Below are 21,208 nucleotides of genomic sequence, written 5' to 3' on the forward strand. Positions count from 1 at the left end.
ATACCATACCCGCAAAAATTAGAAAAACTAAATTTTACATTCATAAACAATCAAAAACTTTTTTTTTACATAACGATATCAATACGGTTGAAGAATGTAAGCATGTAGCACTAGCATTGACAAAGAACGTGACATTGTATATCTACCAATACCATCTAGCAAACACAAGAGACCTTGGGAGTACTGCCACATATAAAAGCCCCATATCCGGCAGACCCACCACATATCAGTAACCAACTTTAGATGACAAATATTGTAGAGGAGACTCGACCGGGTCACCTGGAGCATCTGGATTGGCACTTGGAATGCATACATTTCAGTTGCAAACAATCTCGAGGTCTAATCTCCAACGATAATTTCACATGTACTCCCTCCTTCCCTAAATGTTGTTGACTTTTTTAAACATGTATAACTGTTTGTCTTATTCAAAAAATTTCAGCAATTATTGATTCTTTTTCTACCATTTGATTCATTGTTAAATATACTTTTATGTATACATATAGCTTTACATATTTCACAAAAGTTTTTTAATAAGACGAACGGTCAAACATGTTTAAAAAAGCCAACGGCGTCAAACATTATTTAAAAAAGTCAAACAGCGTCAAACATTCATGGAAGGAAGGAGTAGTAAGCAAAACCATTCAAGGATCTGTTGAGCAAATTCTCTGTTTCCGGCACACCCAATGTTTACAGCACAAGGATATGCCCACCAACAAACCCCTCAGGTAAACAAGGGAAAACAGTCAGCTACATCCTGTTATCTTTGTACAGTGTGATGGTAGTACAAGTTAACGCATAACTCAATGCCTCTGCACACAAGGGGAAAAGGAAACAAAAATAAAAGGAATACATACACACACGAAAAGCCAACTGCTCAATACATGAACGGCATCTGTCTGTTATATACAGATCGAATGAATGAAACCAGCTCATCCAAAGAGATACCCATATGATACACAAAACAATATGATCTAGTGGTTAGCATCAATCGGTGCACCAGACCTTGCCTGTGATATCCTGTTTGCATAGATTGTTACTAGGCGCAGCTGCGTGCTATTAAGCCCCTCTAGATATGGTACAAATGCTTTCCCAAGCATAATGTAGATATCCACCAAGCAGAATACAACAGTCTGGAAGAAAGTGAATACGATATCAGATTCCAAACACAAAACATTCATTTTTTTAAAGGTGATATGTATTAAACGTGCACATAGTCATATATTATTACACGTAGCTTCTGTGAAGCAAAGGCTGGAATGAATTTAATTATCTAAAACATATTGATACATAATCCAGATAACAATGGTAGACAGCAGGCAGATGGTCACTTGTGATTAAAGTGCAATTGACAGTGACCAAACATGGACATATTATTAGAAACTCAAAATAGAGAATGCACTATGGCACTAACATAGAGCATGGTAAATTATAATATAATGGAAATAATATTCGAACAAACCCAAACATATCATTTTCATATATCCAATTTAAACAATCATGATAAATCAGTTTAAATAATTTTAGGAATGACTACAAATGGGCCATACTGTTCCTGTGTATGAAGTAAACTTTTGTTGTATAAATGGATTCCGTACTTATTTCTTTACTATCAGTCTATCACATGCCTACCATGTTTCTATCATGTTAACTATCAGTCTATTGCCTTCTTTACATGTTTCTATCATGTTAACTATCAGTCTATTGCCTTCTTTACATGCCTACCATGTTTCTATCATGTTAACTATCAGTCTATTGCCTTCTTTACTAGCATATCCCTATGAAAACTCTCTACTACATAAAAGTGGAGTCATCCGTCCTCCCCTCGCACGCAGCGCGTGCTCCCACATAAAAATAGAAAATTCCCCGGACAAAAACAAAAAAAAACAATTGGTTAAAAAAATTGCATGCTTTAGGCTAATCCACAACCCATTCTCAGTAGTATGGGCCCATTGCAATGCACGGGCATATTACTAGTGTCAAAGAACAAGCAAAGCACCTTGCGAACATCTGGACTCTGGTTATTGAAAGCATCAAAAAGTGCTGGTAAAAATGAAGGCAGTTGAGTCATTAATTCCTCCTCTGATAGGCGTCCAACAAGCTGCAAAATTACCAGGAGAAAACCAGCAACCAAATAAGGTTAGTATGGTATGTATGAACAATAAAATTCCAGTATGAGATGGAACAGCTCTACAAGCTAACATGTTTCTTGTAATATAAAAAATATTTACTTAATCTCATTCACAAGTAAACCAGCAACGAAGCTTCAATGAAATAGTTGTATAAGGTACACCAGTAATCAACTCGGTAGTTGGTAGTTGCCAAGATATTCAAGTTGTGACAGGCCTTATTAGAGATAAAAATACCATTAATGACTGCCTCATTGTACTAGTAACACTTCAGGAATCTAGAATTTTGAGATTATTTTGAATTTGAATTTACGAATATAGACATATAAAGTTATTACAAATTAAATGTAGGTCAATTACTTCTCCTCATTGTCTGATGTTTTTATTCAATTATCTTTGGAGTTGGTGTTGCATCAATGATAATTAAAGCGTGTAACTAAGATACCTTTGTCAAACAGTTGGTACACACGACAAGCATCTTTTCATCATCACTAACCAACAAAGGTACAATAACCTGCAGTGCAAGCACAAAGATAAAGAAAAGTATAAGCTGCTAGTAACAAGAAGTGTAAACAAGTAGTGTTGCATTAATATATACTCTTTTATACAAAAAAGGGAGCTCTGTACATACAGCAAGGCATCTAAAAGGATCATATTTTGCCAACACGACATTTAAGCACTGGTTTGCTTCATTTGAAACCTGCACCGGCATTAAAAAGGGATTAGCCCAGAAGCAAGAGGGCTTCCTAAATGAGGAAAGTTTACCTTCGCCACGACATCCTTGGTCACATGTAGGAGCTTTTCAAGGACAATCTCAATGGATTCTTCCATAGGATCTTTCTGAGAATGATAAAATACATTATTAATCAATAAGCTACCAGCTAGATTACCCAACATGCATGCAGTTTGCGGACAGCGTACCTGGTTGTGGAGCATCTCAGCAACTAACGATAGAGAAAGCTCCCTGATAGAAGAATCCGAGTCATCCAACACCTCAAGGATGGTTGTTAAAATTTGATTGAAATACTATTGAGACAGAGGACCCATATCAGGATAAAGATACTATCAATACAAAGGCAGCATAAAATGATGAAAACCTGTCAACTAAGCTGCAAGAGTAACAGACTGTAGCTATGCATTCTGGAGAACAACACTCACAATGAACAGTTCATAGAACAATGACAATCAAAAAGGTTCTTTTCACTGTTACTGAAACGGTGAAGCATTCATCATTTTCAGCAACCACTGCATCAAGATAAATCAGGCAAATTGTTCTAGAATGGTGATGTTTTAAGCTATAGTAGTATAACAGTATTTCATAATCAATGGGATAATGGAAACAGTTTGAGTTCCCTCACATAACACGTAACATTATCCTGCTATTCTTTTTCCCTCCATCCCTTCACAGAACTATGCTCTCTCTCTCCAGAAACTCTCATTTATTCTCATACTAGTAGTCACAAAAGGAATGCAGCATGAGATGCAGAACTATATAATTGAATGGCCTAAAACATTTACTGCAGCTGTTTAACCCAATTAAAGAGAAAAGTTCACATGAACAAAAGAACATATGAAACAAAGCTATAGTATTGAAACTTTTTTTTCTTATAAAATTAAAGTGAAATTATAAAGGTAAGGTTGCAAACCTTAGTCCATATAGAGTTGTCATTATTGGTGGAAGCTGTAACCAACTGTTGTAATGCCTCCCGCTTGTCTAGACTAGTAACTTCACTGACATTGCTTATCTAGAAACATAAAAAAAAAAGTAGCATTTATGTATACGATGATAAAAGGTAAAATTAACACATACCAGTATTACTAACAAAGTTGATGGAAAAAGGAGATATTTCAGGCGTACCTGATGAATAAGTTGTGGGATGCTAGGGCCATTACTGGTGTGTGGGGTAATCTTCACAGAACTAAGCTCCACAAGTGGATTTCCCTCTTGAGCGTCTTCCACAGAAGTTGAAATAACAGCACCACGTCCATCAGAAACAGCAAGACGACCAAACTCCAGACGAGGAGTACCAGTAGAATTTTCATCATCAATGGTAGCATCTGATTTTCCAGGATAGTCTGTCCATGAACGTGCAGCTTCTACAACTGTGCGAGCAATGTTCTTTGATTCCCTACTTGTTGCAAGAACTTCAGCTTCAGGTTTGAAACATTGCTTAACATTATCAATGCTGACATCAGAGGATGTTCGGCCAGTAGAAATATCAAGGAATATTGATCCATGAACCATATTCATCTTCTTCCCTGATGCATTATCAAGGGAACTAGCAGAAAACCGCCCAAATGCATAACTACTCTTTGGTGTCAGTGCATAACCATCTTCAGAAGAATTTCCAAAATCAACTTGGTCATAAGATTTGGGACGTGAACGTTCTTTTTTGCTCTGCAAGTAATTTACCAGATCGACCTCGATACGAGGAGTATATTGCTTCAGTGCTCGCCTCACAAGGTTTTGTTCTTCAATAGACAAATTTAAAATAAAATTTAGAACCGCTGTTGAGTCAAAATGAGAATAAACTGCTATGATTCCAGAAATGGAAGTTTCCTTCAACTTTGCATTCTTTTCATGTATTAAAGGTGCTAGCTTTGAAAGCCATAGCTTAAGAAAGCCACTGTTACTATAACCTTCTGAGTCTACTTTGTACCTGCTGAATGACTTATTAGCAAACTCAAGAACAGCCAGTTTTGCTTTTGGAGACCTTTGTTCATCCAGTGAACGTACTAGAGCAGGTAGCAATGTGTCAATGGGATATGTGCGGCCAACAACTTCCAAGGTTGATGAACATGGTTGCCTAACTAATTCCTTTGGATCAATAAGTCTTGAAAATACATACGGTAAAATTCTTTCAACATAGCTCTCAAATTGCTTCTTGCAAGCTGGAATAATATCTGCAAGTGTAGAGAAAGCTGCCTGTGCAACTTTGTGATGAGGATCATCCAAATAACGGAAAAATAACTTCATGACCTTTTCAAAATTCTGCATAACTTCTTGAATGCCTTTCTGTCCTTGTTGCAGTAGTGTCTGAATAAAATTAAAGGCTGTAACTCTAGCTACCCAGTCTGAACTTGCACTAAGACCCCCAGAGAGTGCATCGCTTATAGAAGTTGGACCATCTGTGTATCGCGACATGTCATTAGATGAGATATGGCCATCATCAAAACTGTGTCTCGAACTTGCAGATGTCCTTGATGCCACTTGCTTCCTAAGAGGCCTCTGGAAGTGTGGAACTTGGTGATTGTGTAAATTTCTGTGGCTGGCATCCCTATAGGTCATATCAAGATAGTGTCTGTCCATCTGCATTTGTGGCATCCGCCTGGTTGACCATGTATCATTACTCTCTTCCATAGTGCTACCATATGGAGACCTCCCAGAAGAGCTTCTCGCATAAGGCAGTGACGATCCTGATATTGATTCAGACGACAGACTACTCAAATATGGTGACCTTGACCTCTCTTTATTGGCCACATGAGGGTTCACTGTATCTACCAAGCGTGAACCACCATTTCTTGTGTTATTAATGCTTGGCAGGGATGAATCCAGCAATATGGAATTCTGCAAAGACAGATGGTCCGAAGCAGTTGCAGCAAGTGGGATAGGAGGATCACGAGAGGATGGAGGATCAACTCCTGCACTAGGAGGAAAAGAAAAAAGAAATTGAGATTTCTTAAGTATTTATAATATAAGTCGGAAAGCAATAGCTAAGAATTTTAAACTACATAATGAAAGAGCAAACTCCAATTAAGCAGCTTAAAGAATACCAAGATCCAAGCTTGTTGAGCGCATAGCTGAGAAATTTTGCCGGCCGCTTACACCCTTCAATAAACTTTCAATGGCAGAAACCTTTTGTTTACTTGAACTGAGAACGCTCTCTATGCTTCTTTCAGCAGTTCTACCTATTTTCTTTGACTGCGACAGAAGACTTCTTGACGAAAGAGATGATTCAGAAGAAATAGCTGCACTCTTGTCCATCGCAACAATAGCTGAAGTGCTGTATCCGGCTAAATGTGTACCACTTGCATGAGATGAAGCATGAGAAAGTTGGACACCCTTCTCACGCAATGATGGAGAAGGATACCGTTTCTGCAGGCCCCCGTCTTCATCATTTATTATCTGCAAGTGCTTGCATTTATCAGATCAAACAAACAGTTATACTGTGTAATAGCAGAGTCAAATAACCATACTATTTTAGTTCAGAATATCATTTTTCTGTAACAAAATATAATTTTTCATTCATAATTTGGTCGATTTTCATTATACAAAAATCATTTCTTTCAAATGCGTATGCTGCAAGGTTAGGCTTGAAAGAATTTACACAGGATACCTAGCACAACTAACTAGTACAAGCAACTTGTTGAAAACCTGAAATATGAATGAATTGCTCGCCCTTCTCCATAAGCTTAAGGTTCTAGGTGAATGTATGGTGCATGAAACTCAATGTAGTATTAGAGCGCAATGAACTGTTGCAGCCCACTTTGGTTCCACAAGCGAGGCCTGAGGGGGCCTCCACGTGAGGGGGAGTATTGAAATATAAGTACATTGCCCAACCTCCTCTATAAGGTTAAGCTTTCGGGTGAACTCGTTGGTGTGTGCAACTCATCTTGAGAGAATACTCCTCTGCCTTGAACTAGTAAGCTTGAAACATCCTATTTGCTACATGCAGATGCATGGGATGGGTAATTGATATACACTGAACACTGCTTTACAAGAGCTTACAGCAATAGCCAAATACAGAATTGTATTTGCAAATTAAGAATATGATAATTTGGCATATATTCTTAAATAAACTAGCAGAAGATATTACAAAAGGATATCTGGAGCTTTCCTTCAGTAAGATCCAAAGAAAGGTATAAAAAGTTATTGACTTAGGTATATGATGATAGGTACATGGTACACAGAGCTAATGTTTCCTCTTATTTTCCTAAACTGGCAACACAAGGCAATAGCACATGTAAGTCAACCTCCATAGCACTTTAAGATGTCAACCTAAACTTTATGAGGAATGCTTTGAATGTTTGATTGATCTTTAGTTCTTTACAAGGAAAAACATGCAGAAAAGTATAATCGTATACCCTTTGTACTGCAGGATCAAATGACATAAAAAGCCGACGTGAGCGCTCAGGCCATGTCTTGGTGAACATCCTATAGCAAGATCTTGCAGTTGCACGGACCTGCATTTGCAACACGGCACAAGAATAACATCAAAACAAATTTTCAGGCATTTAATAATTAATACTGAACATTATGGTGACTTAAGTCAGGAAAAATGGATGGTGTTAGCCCTACCTCACTCATTGCATCAGCCACACAGCATTTTATTAGATCTTCGTATATATCAGATGCACGCTGTATTTCAGGAGCATCTGCCCAATATTCCAATATTAGGATGGCATACTCACTACATCTGACATAGCAGGAAATAGGCATGAGTGGCTTTAATAAACAAGGATCACAGGTACTGAGAAAAAAGACAATGCTAAACACAAGTACCTAGCACGAAGGATAGCGCTGCGATCATTCTTTGCCGTGTCAGCTATAAGTGGAAGAATACGTGAAACCTTGCAGTTCCGCAGGATCTGAAAGACAATAATTGTCAAAAAGAAAAATGAGTACTGAGAGGTTGTGCCACAGTTACATACAAGAATATAGGTATCTCACAGTTTTTATGCAGTTGTCGGCGGATTCAGCAATAACAAGCACAGTTATCACAACAAGCTTGAAAAGTACCTGATAATTTGATCAGTATGTTAGCCCTACTGAGGAAGTATAAGAGTACTGACTTACTGTTGCAAAACACTGAAACAGCTTCTATGGTTACCGGAATAAATATTTCAGCACATGCTTCAAAATCACCAAGGAGTTCTTTTGATAGCATATTAAGTAGATGGCATGCCTGGAAAAAAACTTGGTCAGCAATTTTTTCTCACCAAGGTTTGTTCAGTCATTGCAAATTCAATAAGAATTCTTTTTTTTCTAACAGAATTCCATAACACACATGTACTTCTAAAATGAAATATTTTTGGATGAACTAATTTGACAGCCCCTCAAGAATTGGTGTTAAATCAAATACCTGTTTTACTATGCTAGACCGTCGGTCAGACAGCTGAGCAGATAAGGGAGGAACTAGCTGCTTCAGGAGCGTAAGAAATGATGGATAATCAATTGCACCTGATAAAAGGAAGAGTTTATTTCAAACAAAAACATGCAAAACAATGTTAACAAGAAAGGGAATAATACATAATTATGTAACAGTATGTTTGTACAGTCAACAGTGAGACCTAAAACATCCCTGTAAAATTATAAACGTAAAGAAATTTAATTTCACTGTTCCAATATATTTATTTTCATCACTTAGCTTGTCTTTCTTGAATGAATTTCTACCAGCTATATGCATCATTATTGGTAAATCTGATATGAACTTATCAATATGGCATTCAAAATCATGGTTGGTTGGTGGGTTACCAAGTTAAGTAACAAAGCAATGCCACATTCCCCCCTTGACTTTGAAAAAGGGGATTGGTTACCTCAGTTCTATTTCACTGTTTTTGTTACTAACATGATCTATCTCTGGAGTTCCCTTTTCAACTTTTACATGCTGGAAGAACTTCAAGCCTGTGACATATACTTTCTAAAGAAAGCTACTTATCAACACTATCCAATGTTCAATAAAAAGATACAGCAGTGACAAATATCTAACCTCCATATACCAAGGCTTCAATCCTTTGCATTGCGGCAATACGTATAGACCAGTCCTTTTCTGGATCAAGGGCAGATGCAATCTTCTCCATCTCCCTAAGTAATTCTTTCTCTGAATGTACTCTTATGGGTTCCACTGGTTTTTCGGTAATATCTGAGTCACCTGTAAATGGCACAAAATCCAGTGGTATATGATCAATATGCTGATGTCGCTAATGATAAAAAGCTTCACATATGATAAGTTTTGTCTAGACCCAATGTTGCCAGAAAAGAACTGTCTTCTGACCAATAACTAATAAATTTCCTAAATTGCTACAAAAGCTCCTACTAAAATGGTGGAATCCAAAGCCTCTAATGTATAAACTAAGCAAAGTAAAGATGTTGTTTCTATAGTGCATGCCTTTTACCTTGAGTACCTGGTAAAAAGAGGTGCATTTTAACACATCAAAATGAATTTCACAAAAACAGGAATGTACAGTATTTGCCAACAATTAATACGCAAAATCTTTCAAGGCCTATATCAGTATAATTTTGTGAAGGATCAGCATGCATATAGAACAAACATGTATATCTACTACATGTGTTTCCCTTGATCTACATGTGGCATCTGCCAATGATCTCTGCAAGAATTTTAAAATCATGAACCAACTAAATCACAGTTGCATGATTATATAAGAAAAATGACATGTGGAAAAAAGCACTGACTCACTGTGCATGGAAAAGATGCTAATATTGCGTTGTTAGATCAGCACCAAATTGTGGCAATAGATTTGGCAATTTGAAAGAGCTATATCAACACTTATATGTGTTAACACATACTTCTTCCAAAAAGTTTAAAATCATTGACCATACAATCAAGAAGAGCTAATAGTGTAAACTCCCAGTATAAGAGGAGCTACAATAAGGCAGCTGACCGCAGTGAGAAGATAGTGAAGGGCCTAACATTTGTTTAGAGTAAAGTCATAGTAATGATTGCATGCTCTAGTAACAATCATCTGGAACTCCAAAAAAGTCCACTCAGATGAATAGGAATTTACAGCGAAGAGCATGGAATCTCCAGTTATGCTTAGCCATTACTTAAAATTTTGTCGATACAAACCAATAACACTTTTTTTCATATTTGTACTTTTAATCAAAATAGAAACAAAGCTTCCAGGAAATTCAAAAGTAAAACTTGCCTCCAAATAATGTGCTTTCCCTTGTTGAACTTTTTTTCCTTGGACTGCCTCTTTTTGCATTAGCACTTACAGATCTTTCAATAACCTTATATTGCATTCTAGCACCATCAGATGAGCGAGCCTTTGGTTCTATTTTATCCAATCTTGAATTTATGTCCTTCAGCTAAAAAAAGGCAAAGAAAGATTAATCAGCATATGACAGGATGCCTACCTTAAATTTGCACATGCAAGGATAAGACAAGCTCACGCAGTTTACTACTAATCCAACTTTGACAGGAAAGCAACCAATAATGATGGAGATCAGATTGGCCACATGGATTACCATGTAAGAAGGCAGATTATGGCGCTGCAACTCTTCATGGAATTGAGATCCCATGTTTCTATACATCTCCTGCAGTGAGAATAGATAATGTAAATTATTAAGCTACAGAAAGCACTTCAACAAAATATATGTCAGAGCATCACTGCATCAGGCAAAGACAGATGAAGAATAGTCAACAGGTTCTACATTGGCAAAAAATAAATGAAGCAAAATATAGTTTGGTCAAAAGAACAAAAGTAAAATATAATGTAGCACATTTTATCAAACTTGTAGCACATTCATTCTACAGAATACAGATGATTCTAACATTCCTCTCGTTTTATTCATAGGTTCACTCATCAAGATTATCCGGTCTACCGTGTACCAAACCAATGGAAAGTGAAGGCTACCTCTACATTCTTTTCTTCAGTCATATTCCACTTCCTAGAATTTGAGTATAGGCAAATCACATGACCACACAAAATCAGTATTGCTTATTTTTGCATCCAGATAAGTGGTCCCAGGCTAAAGTGAATGTTGTTACCCAGAGAGCATCCAAGTAATAAAGAAGTAATACTCCACTGTTATATTAACTAGTTCAAACATTGTTCAAAGGAAGAATGGATTAAACAGCAGAGACTGCATATTGGAAATGGAAAGTTCACAGAAGAAAATGTGCAAAATAATTTGCATCCATTGCATATATTATCTTGGTAACAGAAGAAAGTAAACCTACTATACAATCTACTTAGCATATGAAGGGTGCAAAGTGTGAACATTGCATGCGGGTAAAACCCCTGAAAAATGCAATGAAAAGTTTGAACAAATAGCAAAAGTGTGAGTTGCACAACATTTTGCAAAGGGATCACCTCAATACATGAGATTGCAGCGTCTCTAACACTTTGATTCAAATCGTTCAGCAATTGCAGGACCTGTAAAGCCAAACAAGTGTAGCAGCTACCATTAGCAATCATGCAAACAAAATAATTGTAAGCAGAACAGATTGAAATATAAAAATTATCTTGACATACAGGTGAAAGCAACACTCGCTGTAGAGGGAGCTCTGTAGAAGCAAAGAGGCCAACAGCTGTTGCAACAGTGCGTACAAATTCTTCCCGCACCCTCCAGCTCTTGTGAGTCCATGCATAACTTCCAGCTCTTTCAACAATGATTGTCGGTGATGAAACCTGAGAATGTAGAGAGTAAAAACAGCTTAGTATACCCCGCAAAATAATATCAGAACCATAAAGGTCCATAAGAATATAAATGAATATTAACATTGGAAAAGCAACAGTCCAACAAAAGATGAGAAATCTCCATGCATACAAGAGAATATACAGCCTGGAAAATAAGCTCAAGCCACCAAGGACATTTTTTAAATTCAAAGTACAAATAAGTATTTATTTTCAATGGTGTAGCAAATTAGCAACAGGCAATGCCATGTTTCAAATGCAACTAAAACATTGATTTTGAAGGGCTCTGTCCAAATTCATAGCTAAAGGTAGCTATATTTTGAGACAAAGGGAGTAAAAAAGAAGCAGCATGCAGAAAAGGAGAAATATAGGTTCAACTAGCTAAATTCTGTGTGTTGGTAATTGGCTATGGAAAAAAATAATCAAACATGTTCTATATCCAAAATAAGTGAATATGATTTTCGAACAAACATGTATTTTCACCTTTTGTGTGTGCGTGTGTGTTATAGACATGACAATTCAGTCGTTTTGGGCTGTTCCATATTAAATTTGATTTTTCTTAATGGCAAACAAGGAGAATTAACATGTGGAAGTACTATTGTGTAATATTGAAGAAATTTAAGGGAAAATCCAGTATAGAGAAGATGTGGTGGCAGATCGACAACCACCACTACTGTCATCTTTTAAAGGAGTAAAAATGTTGTCTCTGCTTCTCCAAAATCTACACTGGGCACCTTAAAACATATATCATGAAGCAGAGTAGCAGACTAAAACATCCTTCCACTGGAAAGCAAAATACAGTAACAAATTAGGTATATCTATATGCACATATTCTCCTCCAAATTTCTATCTTCATCCACTCATGAAAGCATTTGTTGATTAATAGCACATAGGAATATAACGAGCTCCAAACTAGTGCCTCCATTCACCTGAAAACTTGGGAATTTAGCCTTGTTCAGGTCACAATATTTAGCCTTAGTCCAGTTCACGAGTCTGTTCATTTAACTAGTAACTATCACCTGCTTCAACTAAGTATCACTATTCCCTTGGAATATTGATTGCGGGAAAGAGTGGATAGCAATGGTCTCTTTTGTTAAGAACAAAAAAAAATGCATAACCTTACAAGGAGACCAACAATTGTTGGTATAACATAGTACCAAACATGACTACGCACACCAATAATGTGACCATCTGAAAGGCATCCAAAGATATCCCTGAAAGTTATGTGATTGCAATTTTGCTCAACGGCTTACTTACCAAAATAAATTATACTCCAATATCGCCATCCTCAAACTACAGTGAATGATCAAAGTGCACAACTAAACTAGTTTGCAATCAAGGCTTGAAGCCATAATCTTAAAAGGGCAAGGGACATTTTCAATTTACAGAACCAGCCAATGGATTTGGCCTAAATAAGTAACTACCTCCTTAAACTCAAATTATGTACTGCATGCATTTACAAAGCAGATATTGTAGAAAGTTCAAGCTAATGATTTCAAGGATTCAATTTCACAGCTGCACTTAAATCCAAATGGCACATTTTTTTACCTAAATTTAACGATAATCCATTAGATCACGGCCAACTAATATATTTACAGCTAATAATCTAGCTCGAAATGAGCAAGGCCGCCAACCCCAAAGCTCCACTCATCATCCACTTAACCCACGCCATTTAACCCGCAAGTGGCGTCCATGCAGTATCAAAGCACAGACGAATTGAGATTTTCCGCTCGAAGAGTAATTTATCATAACTAAATATACACATAATCGAACCCGCATTTTCCCCAAACCTAAACCGGTAAGAGCAAACGATGTCGCTAGCAGAAGGCGACACAGCGAAGAGAACCAGACCTCCATGAGGGTGACAAGCAGCTGCCTGGCGGCGTCTCGGACGGGCTGCTTGCCGTCGCCCAGCCGCTCGACGGCGGCGGGCACGAGGGCGTTGAGGTGGATCTTGAAGTGGTCGCCGGCGAGCACCGCGGCGGCGGAGAGCGCCTGCAGGCCGCCCTGGGCGACGCGGAAGTTGCCGTCCTTGGTCAGATCCATGCAGGCGTCGACCAGCGACGTCACCTCGGCCGACGTCAGCCCTCGCCTCGCCGCGGCCTCCAGCGCCTCGTGGAGCCGCTCCACCCCGGCCAGCCGCTGCTTCGTGTCCTTGGCGCGCGCCGCCTCCAGCGCCGCCTCCATCTCCGCCCCACCCCCACCCGACAACCAACCGACCGAAGCTTCCTCCTCCTCCTACTCCTCACCGGCGGCGGCGGCGGCGGCGACCAGTAGGCGGTGGTTGGGTCGCGCGCTCGCGATGATTTTTGGGGGAAATGGGAGTGGTCGCGGATCTGAGAGAGACGAAAAGGGAGGGGAGAGAGAGAGTGTGAGACAGCAGCGAGCAGAGTAGTTTCAGAGAATTTTGTGCACGTTGGTCCCTGTCATTTCGTAATGTCGCATGTAGCACCCCCGGAGAAGTCCACCGTACTACCGCCGTATATTTGACTACCGTTTGACTCGTATGTACTACTGCAGCTTAATTTAGATTTTGAAACTTAAGTTTAGAGTTAATTTTGGGTTGTTTTTCGTTTTCTTCTTTTTTCGACCTAGGCTTTTTAATCTGCTAATAATAAGTATACAAGTTTTAGTTTATTTTTCAACTTTAGTGTAGTTTGTCGTGCAATTGGTGAATTAGCAAATTTATGAGTTTGTGACTTACAGCAATTATTGTTTGTACCACTAGAACTCCATTCTTCATGAAAAGGATGGAACGAGCGTAGCATAATGAGATAGTAGTAGGGTGGAAAGTCCAACCAAAAAGTCATCACGTGAAAGAAAGGGTTAACAAGCGTATGTGAGGCCCTGTTCTTTTTCATGGAATGGAATGATGGACAAATACACATGTTTTCCGAGCTTCTAGACATTCAGTTATTAAAAACATTCAATATATAAAATTCTTATAAATTTGTTTGAATCCATTTTTCAACTTTATAGCATTTAATTCATCCGCTTGTAACCTCAAATAATATCACAAATCATTCAAATGTGAAATCTTGGTAATTAAAAGTTTGAATCGTATGTGCCGATTTGTTTCAATACCATCCATCAGTCCCATGCCGTTAGCAACCGAAATTTCGATCCCTAATCTTTGCTGGATTTGAACTCGCATCTTAGTTTGTTGAGCTTTCTAAGTTAAGCAGTCAAGCTTTCAATCTATCATGCATGAAGTCACCTAACCAAGCTGGGATGGCACTGTCATCTAACAACATATCCCTTCAGTAAGTGAAATCTAACAAATTTGGTCTCTACATTGCCACAATCTTTTCAAGTTAGTTGGATATCTATTGGATGTAGCATGTAAACCTGATTCGTTGAGCTCCGGCTTACAAGCCACCGCACGTGATTGTTCACTTCAATTTTAGAAATGTTTCAGTCTAATAAAGAAAGCCCTTTCTTAAATTTGTCTGCTCAATGTTTATAAGCTAAATCAACCTACCAAGCAGATGCTGAAATTAGGCGGCCTTCAGAATTATGGGAGTAGATATATACCTGAGATAGTGAGATGAACACCCCAATTATGCTTGTAATTTTGCAAAAGCATAGGGCTATTTTTGGGGGAAAACAGAGGAGAGCCGGGGTGATAAAGCTAGGATTAGTTGAAGCGTAATGTCATCATAGTTGGTGCAAGTGCATCTTATGATTGACATGATGATAGGTGGTCCTCCGCAGAACAAAAACAAATAAATCTCGATGAGGATTTCGTTCAAAAAAAAAACTCGATTTGAGATGGTACTGTAATACGAGCGTACTAAGACCTCGATTCGGCTTTGGATAAAGTTGTTGTGTTTAATAAGTACCAAGTTGGATAAAGCTTCCAATCCTTGGAGTCCTACTCCTACAAGTTGTGATAAAAAGCTATATAGTACTGCTACATACACCATACCTAACTATGTTCTGATGCAGCGAATTGTCGCGCTGGCTTGTTTATGAGGGAAAAATCGATCAGAAATTAATCAGACGAGATGATGGAAAGTTCTGATGCAGCGAATTGTCGCGCTGGCTTATTTATGAGGGGAAAATGGATCAGAAATTAATCAAACGAGATGATGGCAAAGTGTGTTTGTTCATCTGTTCCGTTGGATCAGTATGGGAAAGCTTGTTTTCTCCTCATCACAAATCGATCGAGATGCCGCCAGTCGTCTCGAGATATCGTTGATGTCTACAGCCTAACGGTATCCGTACATACCGTCTCCTGAAAATCACTACCGTAAGAAGAGTATTACACCTGTTCATCAGAGAATGAAAATGATTATTTTCACAGCCATACATAGCTGCCCAAGTTCAAGCCTAAATTATGCCTGATGCCCTGATTTAATTAGCTTCTTATTGTCGTTAGCAAAAATCCCGTTTGGTACTGGAGACATATCTTATCTGGACAAGAGCATATAATTATTAGCATAAAGTATACTTACCATCTAAACCGATAATCATGCATGTCTGGTGAGCCGTCCAGTGTTGTTAATAGCTTACAAAGCGGAGCGACATCTGGTACATGACAGAGTAACCTGCCTGCTCCAAAGTCCAATAATCAATATTCTCGGGCCTGATAGCAAGTGAGCTAATCCGAGTAATCTTCTCCTTTAAACAACAATGATGATCAATTAAGCCATTGATTAGTTATGTTGTGCGGCTAGCAGCCTGGTGTGAAGAAGAGGCCCATACTGCATGAGCTGATGAGCGTGGAGCAGAGCCCTGACATCAAACAGTTGGTACTTGGTAGGTACTCAGTGCAAAGTCAGGACTGGTAGCTGGAGTGGCAGCCGTAGAGAATGACGACGCATCGATCAGCAGCTGATTGGATTGTGCTCAAGCTGAACCTCCAAAACCTCAAAAAATTCACAATTCCATCCTGGCTTGCTCTGATGCTTGTGAGTTGTGATGATTGATGAGGTCGGGCTACCAGCAGCAGCAGGAGGAGAAAGGGATTTCCGCTCGGCTCCTGCAGAAGCAAACGAAGACGATCTCCATCCTGCTGACGCGACGACGCATCTGCAGCATGCAGCGCAGGCTGAGGGGAAGAGCAGCCGGACACCCACTAATCACTTTCGATCTCTCTGTTTGTTTGGTCTGTTTTGCTCTCTCTGTCTGTTTGCTCTGTTTGTGTGTGTGTGGCAGCTAGCATTGCTTGCTTTCTTTATCTTATCTTGCTTTTCTCCACGTCTTAGCACATATCCATCAGTCATCAAAATACCGAATGATCATAGTATGCCACCACCAAAAGATCGCAATTGCAGGTTGGCTGACGCCATAAATAGAGCCTCAGCCTCTGCGTCCATTTGAGCGTTTGAGACCCTTATTTCTTCAGAAAATTCAGAGAAAATTCAGAGTAGTAAAGTAGTATCCGTTTGGTACGCCGCATGCATATTGGGCCGGGAGACCGCACAACGGAGACCGGGCCTTCTGATTCGTGGCCTTTGTGACAATGCAGCCTTTTTGTAAAAAAGAAGGGTTCACTTTAATGCCAAAAAAAACCTTACCAAATTTTGGTATTACCAAAATTTTGGAATAGCTGCCAAAATTTTGGCAACTTACTAAAATTTTGACATGATTTCTTATAGAGTTACCAAAATTTGGCAGCAAACTAAATGTAGGGCTGGTTTGGTTTGAGGCCTAAATTTGGCTTACCAATATTTGGCAATTTTAATAGTGTTTAGTGTCTATTTGGTTTGAAGCCAAATTTTGGCATGCCTAAGAAAATAGGCCATTTCAATAATTAACTTAGGCTATTTTGGCTTCAATCCAAACACAACTTTACCTTCCCAAAATTTGTCATGCCAAAACTTACCAAAATTTGGCATTGCCAAAAATTGGTAAGGCCAATTTAGGTCGCAAACCAAACTGGCCCGTAGCCATTTTTTGTTGACAACTTTACCAAAATTTAGTAAGATTGAAAATGGCATCAAAGTGAACAGACCCGAAAAGGAAGCTGATTGTGGTCAAGCACCACCACCACCACAAGTCAACACTCTTTTTTTTTGACGCAATCACCAATGAAAACGGTATGGAAATTTTCTGACCATACCGATATCGTTTCCGTAAAATTAATATAATAATAATATTTTTACCGATGGTTACTATTTTCAAAATTTAGTTTTTTTAATTTCTGTCAGCGTGGCATTGAAGTTGATGAATTCATAAATATGAAAATTTTACGACTGTTTCTATTTGTCTTTAAAAAGTTAATAAAATAATAATACCGTTTCCGACTATTTCCGACTATTTCCGACCGTTTTCATCCCTAATCACCACTTCACCAGTCAACACTCAACAGATCGATGAGAACTACAGTTAAGACTCTTCATCACATATCACACGACGGTGTGGTTAGCCTGCCAGCAGGTGAACCGTCGCCATTAATCGTGCTAACCACCAGCATTTGTACGTACATATACGGACCACTTCTGCCAGGTTTTGTATTGTACTTGTAGCGAGCATTACGAGTTTAGAACTTAATAGTAGTAGTTCTTTCAAGACTCTCGGTCGTATTGAAGCCAAGCTGTTCGTTTCAAATAACATATTGAACTACTTCCTCGTTTTATATTATAAGACTTTCTAGCGTAACCCATATATATATATATATATATATATATATATATATATATATGTGAATGTGGACAATACTAGAAAGTCTTATAACCTGAAACGGAGGTAGTAATAAGGTTGCAGATTTAGGTCGTAACCATAATTTGATTTTAGAAATTTATGTTAGAGCTGATTTCGGAGTTTTTTTATTTATCTTTTCAGGCTTAGCTTTTATACCACTAAGAACAGAAATATAAAATCATATTCTAAAATTATTTTTATCGCTTTGTTGTAGATATATCAATCTGGTACTCACGGTTTCAGTAAAAAAATTGCTCTCCTTCTCTCTTTTGCAAAACAGTATAAAACATGCTCGAGTAATATCTCTCGAGGGCATGTGAACAATATTTCTACTGTGTGTTGTACTTTTTATGTTCTAAAATATAAGTATTTCTACTAGTATCATCTCGTTTGGCGTTGGACGTCTGACCAGCGCTACTCTGCGCGTTCGGCATACCAGGCATTCTTCCATGGTCAGCATTCCTTTGCCTGTGCTGATCTTCTATGGCACGCAAAGGGTCCTGCTAAATACACGTTCTTCCTTTGGTATGCATTCTAGCAGCGCTGCTGGACGGCTGATCTCCTCCATAAGTGTAGCATCGATAGTCACTTGGCCTACCTTTTTTGTGCTTAGGATCTTGAGACGGCGAACCACATCCTCCTTGACTGTGTGTTTGCTCGGCAGGTTTGGCTCCGTGTGCTGTCACCTCCTGGCTGGGCTGCCCTCTCTCCCCCGTGGCAGCTGGTTACAGGACTGGTGGCTGTCCTCTAGGGCCTGCTTACTTGAGCATCTCTGTGCTGGCTTCGACTCCCTGGTGCTCCTGGTCTCTTAGCAGCTGTGGAAGAAACGGAACTCTAGGGTTTTCGACTCTGCGCTCTCTTTAGTCTCAGTGGTTCTGGAGTCCATCCACTCAGAGGGCTATCTATAGTCTTTAGCTGGCGTTGCCGCTTTTGGGGTCCTGTTGGGAGTGTAGCGTGGCTCAGCCCCTTCCTACTGCTTGGAGTTTGTATTTAGCCGCTGTAGTTTTTTAAGCTCCAGCTTCTTATTTTGCTTTTTTTCCCCTTCCCTTTGCATAAGCCGGTCTGACTGATTGCATCATGTAACTATAACTCTTTTATTCTAATATATGACATGCAATCATTTTGCGCGTTCGTGAAAAATACCATATATTGAGGTTAAGGAAAAAAGATTCTCTTTTATAGTATGATCTCCTCAAGTACGTGAATGGCTGAAAATGTATGGATTTTCGTGTATTAAAATTAGTACCTCATAAATGATTATATTGCAGTATAAATTTTGAATGTTAGAAATGTTTATATTTAATACGGAGGGAGTAAATATGTTCTCTAGGTAAAAAGCACATTCCCATCTCCCATAGCTTCTCATTTGGGTGAGAATATGTCTGAATGACTGAATGTGAGATACTCCTGTAAAAGCACAGGCACTGTCACGCCATGGAATACCAACGTATACTACCAAACTCCATGTAACTTGAAGGCGGTAGAGCTGATCATCAATTGGTTCATCACAGCGCCAGCGAAGAGCACATGAAACGGTACATTGGTACAGTACAACAAGCCAAATGCTCGCCTCTTCTTGGCTGTTTTCACCTCCACAGAACTGATGTCTGATGCAGAGTCTTCAGAAAGAAAGAAAAAGAAAAAGGCGATGCAGGACACACCAATCAATGCCGTTCTTCTTCGGATCGAGATCGATATGAACATTGGCAAGATCTAGATCGATGAAATAATCAATGGCTACTTCTTTTTACTGTTTCCCCGTCTAATTTCTTCACGGAACGCACAGTTCTGAGTTCTGACGGCCGGTTGGCCCACGAGACAAAAAAAAAAAAGAAAAGAGGACGGGCCGAATGATTTTAATTCTCAGCCAACTTGGGCCTGTAACGATCTAGCCCATCACGACCCATTCGGTTAAAACACCTGGGTAATAACGATAATGCTTGTCGCCGGGCGACCGGCGCGGGGGGAGCCGGATCAAGCACTCCCCCCACGCGCGCCTCTCCCCCACGTGCTACCTGTTGTCCCACACACTTCTTCCTTCCTTTTTCCACAATAGATGTTTCACCTAGTGTATTTATAATGGTTCACTATTTATAGATCTAATGTTGCAGTGAATTAAAATACTCTTTTGCAACAAAAAACGCACATATTTTGGAAACTCTCTATTAAGGAAATTTGGTTTATTTTTTTCCATAAAAAATATTTTACCTAGTGTACTCACAATGTTTTACTATGTATAGATCTAATGTTGCAGTGAACGAAATATTCTATTGCAACAAAAAAACCCACATATTTTGGAAACCCCCTATTAAGAGAATTTGGTTTATTTTTTGTTTCACCGAAAAATGTTTCACCTAATGTAATCACAATGTTTCACTATATATAGATATAATGTTGCAGTGAACTGAAATATTTTTTCGCTATTTGCTGAAACATTGTTTTTATATAAGGTGAAACAACACCCGATTTAAACGAGTGAAACATTTTCAATCACCTAGTGAGACAATTCCGATATAGCTGGTGGAACATCGTGCAACATTTATAAAAAATTCAATAATAAGCTAATCTTTTTTCGTCGGAATATATCCATGTGTAATCTTGTTTTGAAGATTTAATTGCAACGAATTTAATGGTGCAATCGGATCATGATTTGGATAAGTAATTTAAGAGAAAAATCAATTTAAAGTAGTTTTGCACGTAAATCGGACGCTAATGTCATGATCGGTCGTCCGATCCGTATGCCCTCCTGGATAATAATGCTAAGTGCAAATTGGCTAGTGGTTTACAAAACAGCGTGAGTTATCATGATTATCGCGTACCGTAATCTTCTTAGTTTTTGATAATCCTCATGATAAACATACGGTTTTCACGGTCCGGGTCGCACCGCGCGACGGCGCAGCCACCATTTTCTCCTGCGTAGCGCCGTGGCTCGCAGCTAACTCACCGTCACGAACATCGCGCGTTCGTCGCGACAATCTCCCCGACGCTGTGCCAGCTACAGATCTGCATTGATCACCGCAGTATTATTGTACTGCTACCCAAAACATGTCAGG

At 38.9% G+C, this 21,208-nt stretch overlaps 1 protein-coding gene across 7 annotated transcripts; it reads right to left on the bottom strand.

Annotated features, from left to right (window-relative positions):
* Nucleotides 1-625: 625 nt before the first annotated feature.
* LOC4329991 (CLIP-associated protein) lies at nucleotides 626-13,888 on the bottom strand. 7 transcript variants are annotated; one of them, XR_003240445.2, is made up of 21 exons: nucleotides 13,359-13,888; nucleotides 11,346-11,501; nucleotides 11,184-11,246; nucleotides 10,336-10,404; nucleotides 10,014-10,176; nucleotides 8,837-8,998; nucleotides 8,210-8,307; nucleotides 7,958-8,032; nucleotides 7,798-7,866; nucleotides 7,630-7,715; nucleotides 7,426-7,502; nucleotides 7,212-7,310; nucleotides 5,901-6,252; nucleotides 3,985-5,768; nucleotides 3,773-3,871; nucleotides 3,048-3,152; nucleotides 2,892-2,966; nucleotides 2,758-2,826; nucleotides 2,572-2,640; nucleotides 1,997-2,098; nucleotides 626-1,130 (listed from the first exon to the last, which is right to left on the bottom strand). XR_003240445.2 is itself a non-coding variant. In XM_015770928.3 (21 exons), exons 1-21 carry the CDS (start codon nucleotides 13,692-13,694, stop codon nucleotides 972-974), a joined length of 4,308 nt encoding a protein of 1,435 aa, XP_015626414.1. In that variant the 5' UTR covers nucleotides 13,695-13,888; the 3' UTR covers nucleotides 626-971. The 7 variants fall into 7 exon arrangements, 1 of the variants encoding a protein (XP_015626414.1); XR_010739344.1 differs by having other exon boundaries at nucleotides 3,048-3,090; nucleotides 3,985-5,773; XR_010739343.1 differs by having other exon boundaries at nucleotides 3,985-5,773.
* Nucleotides 13,889-21,208: the final 7,320 nt, after the last annotated feature.

The sequence above is a fragment of the Oryza sativa genome, chromosome 2 (assembly GCF_034140825.1).
Source record: "Oryza sativa Japonica Group chromosome 2, ASM3414082v1".
Taxonomy (NCBI): domain Eukaryota; kingdom Viridiplantae; phylum Streptophyta; class Magnoliopsida; order Poales; family Poaceae; genus Oryza; species Oryza sativa.

Coding starts and splice junctions, on each gene's coding strand:
- LOC4329991 (XM_015770928.3), bottom strand. CDS start 13,694: ATGGAGGCGGCGCTGGAGGCGGCGCGCGCCAAGGACACGAAGCAGCGG. Junction 10,177..10,335: donor ATAATCTGCCTTCTTACATG/GTAATCCATGTG, acceptor GCCTTTTTTTAG/CTGAAGGACATAAATTCAAG. Junction 3,872..3,984: donor TCCCACAACTTATTCATCAG/GTACGCCTGAAA, acceptor TTATGTTTCTAG/ATAAGCAATGTCAGTGAAGT.